The sequence below is a fragment of the Pygoscelis adeliae genome, unplaced genomic scaffold (assembly GCF_000699105.1).
Source record: "Pygoscelis adeliae isolate BGI_AS28 unplaced genomic scaffold, ASM69910v1 Scaffold431, whole genome shotgun sequence".
In the NCBI taxonomy this organism is placed as follows: Eukaryota; Metazoa; Chordata; class Aves; order Sphenisciformes; family Spheniscidae; genus Pygoscelis; species Pygoscelis adeliae.
The window spans coordinates 267085-281455 of NW_008824047.1; the positions used below are offsets into that span (position 1 = coordinate 267085).

At 44.8% G+C, this 14371-nt stretch overlaps 1 protein-coding gene across 2 annotated transcripts in view; it reads left to right on the forward strand.

Moving 5' to 3' along the window:
- Positions 1 to 11264: 11264 nt before the first annotated feature.
- LOC103924904 (ovomucoid-like) overlaps positions 11265 to 14371 on the forward strand; it is a 5468-nt gene continuing 2361 nt past the window's right edge. Inside the window, exons 1-5 of one of the 2 annotated variants that reach the window (XM_009333511.1) lie at positions 11265 to 11326; positions 12320 to 12339; positions 13127 to 13263; positions 13780 to 13837; positions 14123 to 14259. In XM_009333511.1, coding sequence (XP_009331786.1) covers positions 11272 to 11326; positions 12320 to 12339; positions 13127 to 13263; positions 13780 to 13837; positions 14123 to 14259 — 407 coding nt within the window. In that variant the 5' untranslated portion in view covers positions 11265 to 11271. Of the gene's footprint in view, positions 11327 to 12319; positions 12340 to 13126; positions 13264 to 13779; positions 13842 to 14122; positions 14260 to 14371 lie in introns of both variants that reach the window. The other variant, XM_009333512.1, reaches the window with a different exon arrangement.

Here is a 14371-nt window from a genome sequence, read left to right on the forward strand (position 1 = left end):
CAGGAGCTCCTTGTTCATCCATGCAGGCCTCCTGGCGTTTCTGCCTGACTTCCTCTTTGTTGGGATGCATCGCTCCTGATCCTTGAATATCACCCAGCTTTCTTGGGCCCCTCTTCCCTCCAGGACTTTGTCCCATGGCACTCTACCAAGCAGATCCCTGAAGAGGCCAAAATCTGCTCTCCTGAAGTCCAGGGTAGGGAGCATGCTGTGCGCCCTCCTCGGTGCCCTAAGGATCTTGAACTCCACCATTTCATGGTCCCTGCAGCCCAGGCTGCCCTTGAGCTTCACATTCCCCACCAGCCCCTCCCTGTTGGTGAGAACAAGGTCCAGCATAGCACCTCTCCTCGTTGGCTCCTCTGCCACTTGGAGAAGGGAAGTTACCATTGACGCATTCCAGGAACCTCCTGGATTGCTTATGCCCTGCTGTGTTGTCCCTCTAACAGATGTCAGGGTGGCTGAAGTCCCCCATGAGGACCAGGGCTTGTGAGCGTGAGGCTGCTCCTATCTGTCTATAGAGGGCCTCATCCGCTCTGTCTTCCTGGTCCGGTGGCCTGTAGCAGACCCCCACTGTAATGTCACCTGTCCCTGCCTTCCCTTTAATTCTGACCCATAAGCTCTCGGTCGGCTCCTCATCCATCCCCAGCCAGAGCTTCATGCACTCCAGCTGGTCATTGACATAGAGGGCGACACTCCCTTCTCGTCTCCCCTGCCTGTCTTCTGGACTACAGCTAGCACCTCCCTGATTCAATGTCCCATTGTAGTTTACCAGAGAATAACACAATTATTTGGATAGGTTTGGAAAGTCACTCTTTGAATTGTCAGGCTAGATGAATAGGCTGAAGGCAAATGTTCCTGACTTGGAGATACTGCGGGTATTGTACCAGGGAATGAGGCCATAATACCTCTGTGCTATTGGAGTCCGTGGCTGGCAGGTACTTTTCAAGATGATTTGTAACTAACAATGGCTTATTGTACTTTTCTTGGGTCTGTGTCCTAATGTAAATGTTCCTTTGGTTTATATAACCTTTTTGCCATTTTCTGTTAAGGTGTTTTTGCAGAACATGCAGCTTTAGTATAGTTTAAGTGTTACTTGGTTATCCTCAAGGATAAGACCTGAATAATTTTTTTTGTGGACTTTGGCAGACTTTCACTCGGCCTTAGCTCTGACCGCTGGCTTTTGCAAGCATTTGCAGTAAAGCTGTCAAGATCTAACTGAATGGCATCAGCTGGGCACAGCCGTGCCAAAGCCTCCTCTGCGGAGCTCGTTGTCTGATGACACCAAAGGCAAACATGAACTCAAGGAGGTGCAAACTTGAGATTAAGTCAGAGCAATCCAGGGAAGAAGCCAAAGTGGTCATTAGACACAGGTTTCCATGCAGTATTCACCAGTAGGTTTCATGTAAAAGTATGTGATGGAATAAATCACTAAAACTGGGCCAGAAAATGGGAAAAGCCTGATATTGGAGTTTAAATATCCCCCGGGCTCAGGGGGTGTTTTATGAAGCAATATAATTCTATAAAAGTAGGGCAGCCTTCTTCTCAGGGACAGAGCTGTTTTCTGTGCCTCAGAATTGTTTTTCAGCTGTTTCAGGGTTACTTACTGAGCGTGTGTTAGTTAGACAATTTTTTTCTACTTCTTGTTGATGAGGAAGCAATAGCCAGGCAAAGACGAGTACTTCCTTCAAGAGGAAGTCTTGAATTTTTGTGGCTTAGGAGAGAGGTAGAACAATACCAAGTTTAAAGTTTCACTAAGAAACTTGAAAGAGGGTTTTAAGGTATGGTTGACTGAGCTGGATGCCTTGCTTGGCCATAGATAGAGGAATGGCTGGATAGATGGATAGAGATTCCCATGCTGGGGAGCACCAAGAGATCACCTCATGAGCTCAGTGCTTGCCAGACTGCAAATATATTCAGTAACTGCCTTCAGCGTGAGGGTGGCAGACACTTTGGTGCGGCTCAGCCTACTGCTCCATCGCTTCTCAGGTGCATAATGCTGCAGAGCCCCAAGGCTGACTTTGTTACTCATCTTGGGCAAAGCCCGAGCAGCTTCAAAGTGGTCAGGCCACTCTCAAAGACCATTCAACTATCATGTTACGAAAGCCTGTTTTTTAACTTGGAAAGTGGCACTAAGAGGATCAGATGCAAGCCTGGATTTAGTCCTGCTTCAGTGGACTATCATATTTGCACTCTTGCCATGAACAGAAATAGTTGCAGGCACAGCCTTATACCCTCAGTCAAGGATGCAGTGAAGAAAAAACTGACTTTCCAGTGCCTGCTGTGACTGCAACATCAGGTGTCTAAAATTTACTGCTGAAACGCAGCTGGTCCGGCTCTGCACGCTGCCTTGCAGGCACTACTGCAGCCCTCCGGCTCTGGAGAGCAGGGACCGAGCTCCTGAGCAGTGCCAAGGGCTGACGAACTTCTACATGTTTCACGCTGGGGACGGTCCAGCCTCCGGATTTGTGACTTGTAAGTGCACTGGTATGTATCGCGGAGGCAATATTTTAAAAATATAAATGTCCTCTCTCCTTCCTTGTTTGTCTAACATATCTTTATAGCCTTATCAATGTTTTCTGAGTCTACAGTCATTTTTCTTACAACACAAAGAGGAGGAAGAATCATTTAGTTCTTGATTGATAAGTGGGATTTAGAAAACAATACTTAGTCTTTTTATATTGAGCCAAAAGATTTTTTTTTTCATCGTTTATCAGCATGGTATATATCAGCCCTCACCCATCTGTGACTTGAAAAAAAAACCCCAACTTTTCCGTGACAATGTCTGTACCTAAACTTCATTCAAACACTTCACCAAAAAATCTATCTTTCAAAATTATGTCTTGGTTTAGCTTTTTTTCATATGCTGCATTTGCTAGAGAGCAATGTGGATGGGCCGAGATACTCTGTCACTCTCTTGAGGGGTGCTTGAGAATGACAAGGCTCATCCCACTGATTTTTTAAAACTGTTCTCTTTTCAGAAGAATATTTACATGATTTTTTTTAACCACTTCTAAACTATATCTTCCTCAAAAAAAAGAAATCCAGAAATAACTATACAAACTCATTGTATCAGTCGCACAGATCTATTTAACTGACTGTTAGCAAAGGATATAGTTTGGGAACTGAAAAAATTTCCTCATGCCTCTATATTTAAAGGATTATAATCCTGATATCCGCCCATTTCATCCATCAGTATGTTCACACTCAGAAACGTTCATTCTCTTGTTGTAATTTAATGTTTGATACAATTTTATCTGATTCTTTGCCATGCTCTGGGCTCCGGTTGTGTGCTCTCTGCTGATCAACGAGTAGATATGAAAAAAGCAGAAAGCGGTAGTGGAAGGGAGCCTGTCTCCAGCTGGCAGACATCCACTCAGCCTAGGAGGGTTTTCCAGATTTTCACCAGCTGAGGTGCAGCCCCATAAGTTTAAACATACTGTGAATTTGCAAACAAAGAGCGTTCACATAGTGTATCGCTTCCTGCCTATTTTTCATTCATAGAAGCAAAACCTTAATTTCATTCAAACCCCCTGAAGAATGAGGAATGTTTGGAAATTTATTGCTTTAAACTCTTTTTTTCCTCTGTTCCCTTCAAGGCTTAGTGGTAGCACATGCCCCAGGGCCGCTGCTGAGGACGGCCAGTCAGGGCCCCCTGGCCAAGCACTGGACCAGATCTGTGGCACAAATGGTTTCACTTACACCAATGAATGTGGGATCCGTGCCTGTAATGTGTCAGTCCGATGGAAAGAACATGCTTTCCGAGTGACAGTCCCCTAGCCCCTGGCCTCTCCCTGTGCGTTTCCAATTTATCCTCCTTTTCTCCCTCTCCACTTGCTGTTTGTGCTTGGGGGGAAATCATGAAAATCTAGCAGAGAAAAGAAAATAGCTGAAGAAAATAGCTGGAGTGGAAATCCAAATGATGCGGCATATTCAGATGGCATAGGTTTGTTGACTAATAATAGTCAGAGATGGTAAAACCACTTCATTGTCAGCGGTTAACTCAGCTGAGCTCTCCTTCACTTGCATCATTTGGGAGTTTTATTTACATTCCCAGCATCCATCCCCCTTTGGGAAAATGGTCATACCAAGTCTCTAATGGCAGACTGTCCCTTCTTCAGAGAACATGGGACACCCAGGGACTCGGGAACAGCAGCCATCCCAGTGACTAAGAAGGAATGCAAACCAAGAAGCAGCCCGAACTCCCATTGCTCTCTGTGGCAGCATCCCAAATAACGTCAGCTGGATGCTGAGCAGGCAGCATACGATTGGACGTAAGTGATGCATATACCTTCTGTTGACGTTTTATTTGGCAGCGATTTAACACTAGCTTCCTAATATTGCTATTCTGCACAGGCTGCATTCAAATGTATGAAGAGGAGGATGGCAAAAAGATGCAAAATATGATAGAAGTAGCAGAAATATTTCTTTGCTATGCAAGCATGCACAAACAACCTTCACTGACAGCATCAGGAAAGTGCAGCATAACCTGTTTTAAGACCAGAAAAGGAGACACACAAAACATTTGCAGATACCAGTGCATTCCGCTCTCCTGAGACAGGAATTTTTGTCAGGTTGCAAATGGGGCACAGTGCCCAAGCCAGGGGATGTAGGGGCCATATGATCATGTACAACATAGCAGTTGTCATGCATGTACTAACATATGAAGTAAATAACTGCCTTCCTTTGCTAGTGTTTATACCTCAATGTCTGTGAAATAGTAAAATCCTGTAATGCAACAGCATGCTGCTTTCTGTCAGCACCAATGGTACTTCACCCATGTCCAGCTGCAAAGAATCAGCCAGTGGTCTCATTGAAGCTCAACTCTGCAGAATAAATTAACTTGTTCCCCTTTCTTTTGATGTCAATAGTGAAGGAAAAAGTGTTCAGTGGTTATGATGCTAATAGTCCTTCAGCTATAGAAACTCTTTCCATCCAGTTCCTCCTATTCCAGCCAAGTGTTCAAATTATAGCGCCATGATGCATCCAGTCTCTTGCCCTATTCTCCCTCTCTTTCCCACCAGGGAGAGCAGTGGATTTTCCTTCTTAGCCTATTGCACCCTATCCCTCAGAAAGAAAATCCCTTGTTGCCACTTTACTTACAAGATCTTTCTTAAAAAGCAAACCATCATTCATCCCAAATCCCAGAGGTTCCTGGTTTTCTTCCCATAAATGAAAGCAAGCACCTTCATTCATCTTTTCCAAACGTTGTTTCTCATATGAGTTTTTGCTAGGTTTTTTTCACAGATAAGGTGAGATCCGGGAACGTATTTTTGTCTGATGCTCTACTTGCTCCTGTTTTGCATTGCCTCATCCTGTGGTTTCACATGGAAAGAAAACTTTGCCTGGGGATGTGATACACTGGTGTTTCTTGGGGCAGTTAATGGGCAGAGCAATGCCTCCAGGTTGCTGTGACAGCGATGGCCTGGCACCTCCAGGAACAGCCACTTTCTCTCTCATACATGTCATTATCTGTGTATAAGCTTCTGCACATCTAGCAGCTCACCCTGTCCTGAGCTTGCATGAAGCAGGTCCCAGATCCTGGCTGAAAGGGCTGTGGAGCCACAGGATGATGGGGATCTCACTTACAGACCTGGGGCTGGTCCAAAAGCCCCGCGTCCAAGGCTTTGGCCATTTACTCAAGGAAATTCTTCCTCAGTTACCTCCAGATAGAGCTCAGAAAAATTGTTATTCCAGTCCTGCTGACCTCTGATCAAGAGCATAAAAGGAAGCTATCACTCATTTACAGCCAGTCCTCCCCAAAATGTACAAACTTGGTGTGTTACTTACCAAGAGGAGGGAGATGTAAACATCGACGGTTAATTACCCTCTTGTCAAGAACACTTTGTGGTCTATAGACATGTCTGTCAATCTTACAAAACAGAACTGAAGGGATTGAGCACTGAAGGCATGTTCCTATGATAAATTAATGAGACTTGGCAGCTCACTGTGAAGAGATGATCCCTGTGCTTCATGGGAGACTGTAACCTGTCTCCCCAGCCAGCCTTGCCATAGCCTTTGTACTGTAGTTGTATCCAGGATGCTTATCCCTCTGTAAACAAGCTCTCAAATGCAGCTGTCCAGGGATCAAACGATCTTCCTTGAGGCCTTTGTATTCCTCTCTGCTGCTCGGTAGCATGCAGCAATTGCTCATCCCAATCATACTGAATTACTTTTCCCAGCCCTGCTAGTTGGTCAATTAAAATATCTTACTTCTGCCTATAAGCGTCTCTTGGCAATGACACTCTTTGGTGGCTTGCGTAGCTGTCTGAAACCCAAGGGACACAGCCACGATCCCCCTGCTGCGTGCTATTCTGATGACGTGCGTGCTGCTAGATGACTGGTAGCTTGAAAATGCCTCATCTGCTGTCCTTTGGATATGTGTTCAACTATTCCCCTGGTTTAGATAACCTCAAAGCAATTTGCTTTCATGGCAGAACATGCTTATTTGTTCTATTTTAACTGTGCATTGAGCTATAAATAATGTCTCCTTGCAGATAAGAATCTAATAATTATTTTTTTTTTCTGCCTTTGGAAGATTTTCTCCTGACCCCAGCTGCTGAAGGAGACTTTCCCAGCCTTAGCGGTGAAGTTGCCAGATTGACTTTCTCCTGCCAGGCAGCCATGAATGGTGTCAATCCCAGGTCGGCTGCTACTTCCCTGCAGCCACCTCCTCATTGTTCCTGCTTGGGCTGTGGCAAAGATGAAACGAGCACTCAGTGATCCACAGGTGAGATCACTGAAGTGTCAGGAAAACTGATTAAACCAATGATTTCCTCTTCCTCTGACCAGCTGCAGGATAACATCTCCTGCACTACCTCCAAACCACATTCCCTGCAGTGTGTTCACTTCAAAGAGCAACAGCCTGGGCTGTTGTCCAGCTGAATGTTCTGCTGTTTAGTGCCTCTTTTTTCTGCTGCTCATTCTAGCATTTTCCTGCTTTCACGTGAGTAACTCTTGGCCTGTGCAGTGGAGCCCTGACCTGATGTCCTCATCATCCAGAAACTGCCCAGAGCTGGAGCACAGCACGAGCTGGTGAGGCGAGAAGTGAAGGTATGTTCTCAGAGCTAATGCTGCTTAGACCTGCGTCTGGTCCAGGCTGCAGCACAGCTGTGAAGTGGCCACTATTTTGGCAGCTGATTTTCTGTGGTGCTGTAGGTTTGAATGCTGACGGTCTTCTGGGGGTGATGGCAGGGGTCTGGGCTGTTGCAGAAGTGGAGAGACTTTGAAATCATTGAGAGGTAATAACGTTCTCAAATTTGAATAGTTTAGTGTGGTGGCTTTTTTTAACAAAGATTACAATCTACTCTCAAGTTACTGGTCATCCCCCGTTAAAAAGTACTGGGAGCTATTTGTACCACTTACCTTTGCTAAAGGGTCACAGGTTGTAAGAAAAATCTGAGGCTGCTCTCCTGGGTCATGGAGAAGTATTATGTTCCTTCATTAATAAAAACTATCCATAGGAGAGGGCATTATGTGAGTACCATATATATGAATGATTCAGGTTGGAAGAGCTGTCTAGAGGTCTCTAGCCCAACCCCTGCTCAAAGCGAGGCCAAAGTCAAAGTCGGCTCAGGGTGCTCAAGGCCTTCATTGTTCAGCTGGGCTTTCAGTGTCACCAAGGAAGGACATGCATGACCTCTCTGGTTCCTGTGCCACTGCTTGATCGCCCTCATGGTGAAGAATAATTCCTCATATTTGGTCAGAATTTAATCCATTTACTGTGCAGCTCTGAGAAGACTTTGGCTCTGTCTTCTCTATAACCCAATCAGGGAGCTGCAGATAGCAATGCTATCCCCCATAGCCATCTCTTCTCCAGGCTGAAGAAGCCTAGCTCCAGCTTACCCCGAATGTCCTGTGCTCCAGCCCCTGACCAGCCTGGTGGCCTCGTCTGGATTCGTTCCCATGTGTCAACATCTGTTCTTGCAGTGGGGCCAAGTACATTTAATCCATTGCATAAGTAACGTGAAACCATGTTAGTCTTCACCTGCAGGGTACAAAGTTCTGCACATGATTGTATTAGTTCAGGAAAACATTCACCAGGATTACCTGAATCAAGCTCTGTGTATTAAGTTCATAAACACAATGGATATGTTTTCACATCGATATGTTTTAATCATATCAGTAACTTTTTATTTGCTTTATTGCTTAGTTCAAACAGTGCCTTTAGGCACTAGGTGAGAGGGAGATCTTCCATTTGTTCTGTATTGGTTTCTCTGAGCCAGGTGTGTGGCTCAGTACAAATAGTTATTGGCCACACTTGGCCAAGAGAAAGACAAAGATGGAAACTGCAGTCTGAATTGTATTTAGCAGGCATTTTGGAGTGATTAGAGGCAATTTCGTGAAACAACTACAACTAATTATTGTTATTTCCCACTTTCACAACAGCTATTTGTTAATTAAATAATGTGACAAAACCCAGGAATTTTTGGAAAAGTGCATTAAATAATTTGTCATTCATTTATCAGTGTATTACTTAACTGAGAAGTCACATATCCACTAAGAAAATTTCCCAATGTCAGTTTTGATTCTTCTAGAGAATATGAAATCGATACTGGCAAAAACTGTAATGGGAAATGTAAACCAAGAAATTCCTTGGGTAAGTGAGAGAGGATGTTGTATAATGGCCAAATCCTGCCCTGGTGTCAGCCCGCAGACCCTCTGGTGCTCAGGACTGTAACATGTGGTACCCCGAGGTGTGGCACTGCCTTCGCTTACTTGCAGATCTCTGCCCTCGTGCTGGCTTCTGCACACAGGAGGATTTTCCTTTAGCCAAATGGTCATTAGCCATATGCTGCATCTGACTTTGAGGATTAGAAGACCGTAACGAAGTGGATTACAGCATGAGATCAGTGGCAGGACTGCAGACCAAATCCTCTTTCTAACTGTTCTTCCAGGAGTAGCTAAGAACTAAGCAACCTGTCCTACAGCATGAGCTTAGCCAGCTGTGGGATTTTTCCACGCTGTTATCAGAGGCAGGACAATCTGGAGCTGTAACCCCAGGTGGCGAGGCTGTGGATGTTGGCTAGCTGGAGGCTGTGCGCGAGTCTGAAACCTGGTGATTTCTGGGTGTCATTTTCGTGGCTTGCCTGGAGGGGGTACCCGAGCAGCTCAGGGGAGACTGCTGTTCCCCAGTCGGCACTCAATTGTCACAGACTTGAGTCTCTCTAGAGTGTCTGTAGGTGAGAGTGAAGGAATGGATCTGCTGAACATCAGATGGGTGTTGTGGTGGTCGGAGGAAATCTGGGTTGCTCGGGGCCAGTAAGTGTCAGACCCAGTGCTGAACCCAGCACTTGCAGTGGAAAATTTCTCTATGGTGTATACAGGCAACACACGCCAGCCTTTGGCAGGGAGGTGCTCTCCGCCCATCAGGAGAGAGGCCGGTCCTGCCTAGAAGACAGCACCCTCCGGGGCAGGGAGCAGTCTTGAGCAGCAGCACGTGGGCACCAGGCAGGAGGCAACCTGTCAAAAGCTGCCAGGTCGGGGCTGGGAAGGATGGTGAGGATGATTCGCAGAGGTCTCACTGCCTGGCTGGAAAAGGCAGTGGCAAAATTCGTATTTGACCCAGAAAGATTTACCTCCTTCCAACTGTGCAGAGACTGTACGTGTGAACTGATGAAGGCAACAAGCATGGCATGTGACAGCAGCCTCAGTGTGCTCCTGTACACGCTCAGGGAAAAGTATTTGGCTTCCAGAGACACCATCCGCAAGGCACATTAGGGCAATACATCTTAAAGATGTGCCAAATCTGCCTAAAATATTCATGCATGCTCCCTGTAATTTATAGAAACAAACCCAGCAGCATAATTATTTTAATGCTTCTCCCTGTGAAGAAACCCATCTCTTTTAGGTGAAAATGTTACCTATATATTCACACAGCCATGCTGCGGCCTTCATAACATGCCAGTGCCAAGGATAGGTGATTCCATGCACTATACAATTTATACTTTTAAGGATCAAAGTATACCCTTTAGACCACTGTGATGTATCAGAAACCAACATAATTGCTTGGGCTAACTTTCAATGATTTCAGCTGAATTTCATTTGATTAATGGGCGGTGCCTCGTTTGTTCAAGGGAACATCTGTAAAGCATCTTTTGCTCCGCAGCTCCCATGGTGCTGAAGTCTATCCTAAGCATAGTGCTTAGCTCCCATGACCAAAAAAACCCAGCTACACTTGCCATTTCAGACCTGTGAAAGGGATCATGGCGAGAAACTTAGGTTAAAGGCAGAACCCACTCCTGCAAAATTACACCAACTAAACCAGCAGAGGTCAAGATCTCCTAGGAAGGAGCAATTTGGAGATGGCACAAAGGCTTGGAGGTGTGAGACAGACAGGAAAATTGGGGCAGGCTTTATGTTTTAAGCATCATTTTCTAAAATATCAGCAGGGGGAAAGGACCTACTGTACTTTCAAGCGTAGTTGGTGCAATGTAAATAGGTTGCCAAACCTTCAGTGTCTTTTGTTCTTAAGACGGCTTGGCGGAACACTTTGAATTGGTCGGTGTGTTTAATTGTGACTAGGTCTGTAAATAAGTGCTCCCTGCTGAGAAGGTTCAAGTGACATTTTTAGTGGCATTTGACAAAATTTAACCTGCTTTCAAGTCTTCTACTGAACTCTTCTATAGCCAGGCAGTGAAACTGTCAAGAAGCCCTTTCTTTTATCAAACCAGTGCTAAATACCATTAGCTTCACAGGTTAGACACAGTCCTGCCAGACTCGCCTGACAAAGCTTAACCAGTTCTGTTGATGGCAAAGTGTTCATACCTAGTGGTGAGTATTTGGGAATGCGGAAAAAAAACCCCACCCAAACCCAGAGACTCTTAGCCTGATCTGCAAACAGGGTAGTACTGCATGCTCTGCCTAAGCTGCTCCCTGATGGGAGATGTTGCTCTGCAGAGACTAATGAAGGACCTGCTGTTTACTCCCCTCAATATTTTGTGCTCCTTACATTTCTACCAGAATCCTAAAGAGGTTTCTTTTGTCTAAAAGGCTGTTTGTTTGGTTTTGACCACTGAGAACATGTGATACTTGTCTCAAGCTATTAACCAGATGTCCAGCCAAAATCAATTGCCTAGCAGGTGCAGACCATTACCTGGAAGTCAAGACCTCAATAAATATTACCAGCCTCATTGTACTGGTGACAGATTCTGCTGGTTATTTTATGTTACAGTTGAACAGTTTAGACATTGCATTTGTATATATTTGCAGTTGGCCTTGGAGAGACCATCTCACGAGCAGAGCGGGCAGCCTGCAGACTCAAGAAATACTTCCACCATGACCACGGCAGGTGTTTTTGTGCTCCTCTCCTTTGTGCTTTGCTGCTTCCCAGGTGAGTAACACTCAAGGCGCTGCAGAGGCTTCATGTCTGAGTCCTGGCTGTCTTTAAAAGGATAAGATAGTGGCTTCAAAGAGAGAAAATCTCCTACAAAGAGCTAGGCTGCCTCGGTATGTTGGCATCGCATAGGATGCAGGAGCAGATTTCAGGGCAGTCTTAAATGGATCACTGTTGTAGCTGGTTGTCTGTCATAAATACAAATAACTGCAAGTGGAGTTCTGTGCTGGTAACTAGTGCTGCTACACTTCTTACACTGTTGTTTTAACACTGTTACACTGCTTGCACTTGTTGTTGTACAATTACAGCAAATGGAGAAATACTTGAAACAGGGTCTTAACGAGGTGGTCAGACCTCCAGTAACTGGTCACGAAAATATTGTAATGGCACAAGCAAGTTCTTTGCAGGAGCCTGGCACTTTCCCGCAATACTTTTGCTGCTAATGGGGAAACAAGAGATGAAAACAAGCCAGAGTCTGATGTTCTCGCTGCATATTTACATCTGATGAAATTACAAAGTCAAAGACAATTTTGACCTTCACACTCAGCTTCTTTAAAATGCATATTCCTGACAGCAGATGCTGTATGTATTTGCTTATCCTGTAGGTGACTATTTGCATTTATCTGTATTGACTCAGGTTTCTTTTCAGATATGTAACAGCAGCTCTTTAGGGTCAAAACAGATGTGTAAAACATAAGGAATGAAAAGCTGCTCTATTTTTAATAAATAAGTCTACCTATCTCAAAATAAAAAAGAATAAAACTATTCAAAAACATGTTTCATCACAGCCAGCAATAAGCAACACTATTATCCTTATCAATATAGAAAAAAAAAAATCATACATAGTTTAGTTAGTCCAGGAAACCAACCACTGGAAATCATTCAGTTTGGTCCTGCATATAGGAATTTTACATCCAGATTTCCAGTTTTAACTGAGGTCTTATAATATTGGCTTTGTTTCACACTTTCTGCCTCTCTTTTCTTTTCCAGATGCTGTCTTTGGGGTTGAGGTGAGTGGAAGATTTCTTTCTGTCACTTTTCTCAGGTATGTGGCCTGGTAAAGACATAACCAAAGGAATGGGAAAAATCTCAGGCCTGTAGATGCTTAGCTGTTTTTCACCTAGGGTGAAATTAGTGTCATTGTAATCAGATTCTACAGTGTAAAAATTAAACTATACTGTTCTTGGCTCTACCTCTATGCTGTATGTTAATAATGTAGTAGTAATGATACAAAATTTTTGGATGAATTCATTTTTCACCAACTTTAAACTGGTCTGAGCTTTAAGCTGGTCATATATGACTGGCTCTAAACTGATAGCAATAGACTGTGGTATCAGAACCTACCTGAAGGCAACCTACTGAAAGAATAAAATGCTATGAGACACTCCAGCTTCCACACACCAGGTCATTAGTCTTGCTCCTCTGAAACCCCCCCCCGGTCAGTGTGTTGAGAATGAAAGACTAATAACAGAAGTGCACTGGAGGGGCCACAAGAATATAAGAACGAGGGACCAAGAAATAGCCTTTGTTTTTAAAAAAAAAAAAAAAAAAAGCCAAATGAGCGTGAGAGACCACCGCTGTTTACCCCATCTTGGGGGGATGCATGGCTATAGCATCAGAGATGCATGGTCTCTGCAGGAAGGATTCACCTGTTACCATATTGACCCACCAGCACAAGTTTGTGCTGTGGTAGTGAAAAACCACCTGCAGGTTGTATCTGGTCATTGTCTCAAGCAAAATGAGAGTTGTGAACATAAAATATTTTCTCCACCCTGTTGCTGTACGTTCTTTTGGCAGGTGGACTGCAGTACATATCCCAACACTACAAATGAGGAAGGCAAAGAGGTGTTGGTCTGCACCAAGATCCTCAGCCCCATCTGCGGTACCGATGGAGTCACCTACAGCAATGAGTGCCTGCTCTGTGCCTACAACATGTATGTACTGCATAGGAGATTTCAGGCAGCAATGCTTAGGACTCCTGGCGGCACCACTTTTCAACAAACAGTGATCTGTCATATGTCACTTGTGTCAATTCCTTAAAAATGAGCTTGGGTATCACTGCGTGGCACTCTGTTGCCTAGACATCGCTTTAGTCACCGTGTGTCTCTCTTGCTGGTGTAATTTATTCAGGTTTTTCTTCTCCAGCTCAAGGATCAGCCAGATGACAGCCCCTAGGGCACATCTCATCACAGCAAAGCAGAGCAAAAGGATGGAGAGATGCTCTGCTCTGAACTGCCCAAAATGGTCCTAAAGCTCTCAGGGTCTTTACATCCCTGCCAGCCACTCAGTGCTAGCTGGTCAGGGAGGATGGCACTACCTTCTCAAAAAATATGTGTAAGCCTGACTGATAAAGAGCTAGCTTTCCCTTGTATTAGTTACATATTTCCAGCACCTAGGATGTAGCAAGACATCTTTGCTGAACTTCCTAACATTTGCCTTTCCTTCTCCAGAGAATATGGAACCAATGTCAGCAAAGACCATGATGGAGAATGCAAGGAAGTTGTCCCTGTAAGTGAAACCAAGGGCAAAACAAGGGGCATGTCCCGCTTCTGAGTGGCCAAAGCTGTTTATTGACTCCCCCCAAAATAATTCAAACGCTAAATAAGAGGACATATGAGATGTCAGAATCTTGCATTGGTCATCTTAAAGTGAACTGTCATCATAGTGACACACAAAAAAGCATTTTTCCTGCTGTGGTCGTATCCTAGGTGGCCAAACAGACACACTCACCGGATCTACTTGCTTCCTATAAGTAAGCCTTCACCAGTGCTTTGTTGTGTGTTCCTTCAACAGGTAGACTGCAGTAGATATCCCAACACGACAAACGAGGAAGGCAAAGTGGTGTTGCGCTGCAGCAAAGACCTCAGCCCCGTCTGCGGTACCGATGGGGTCACCTATGACAACGAGTGCCTGATGTGTGCCCGTAACCTGTGAGTACTGTGTGTGCAGAGCTCTCCTGTGAGGGACAACAAGTGCTTAGCACTCCTGGCAGCTGCTCTTCTGAATATCAGGACTTCTACCAAGGCCTTTTCTGTAAGGCAC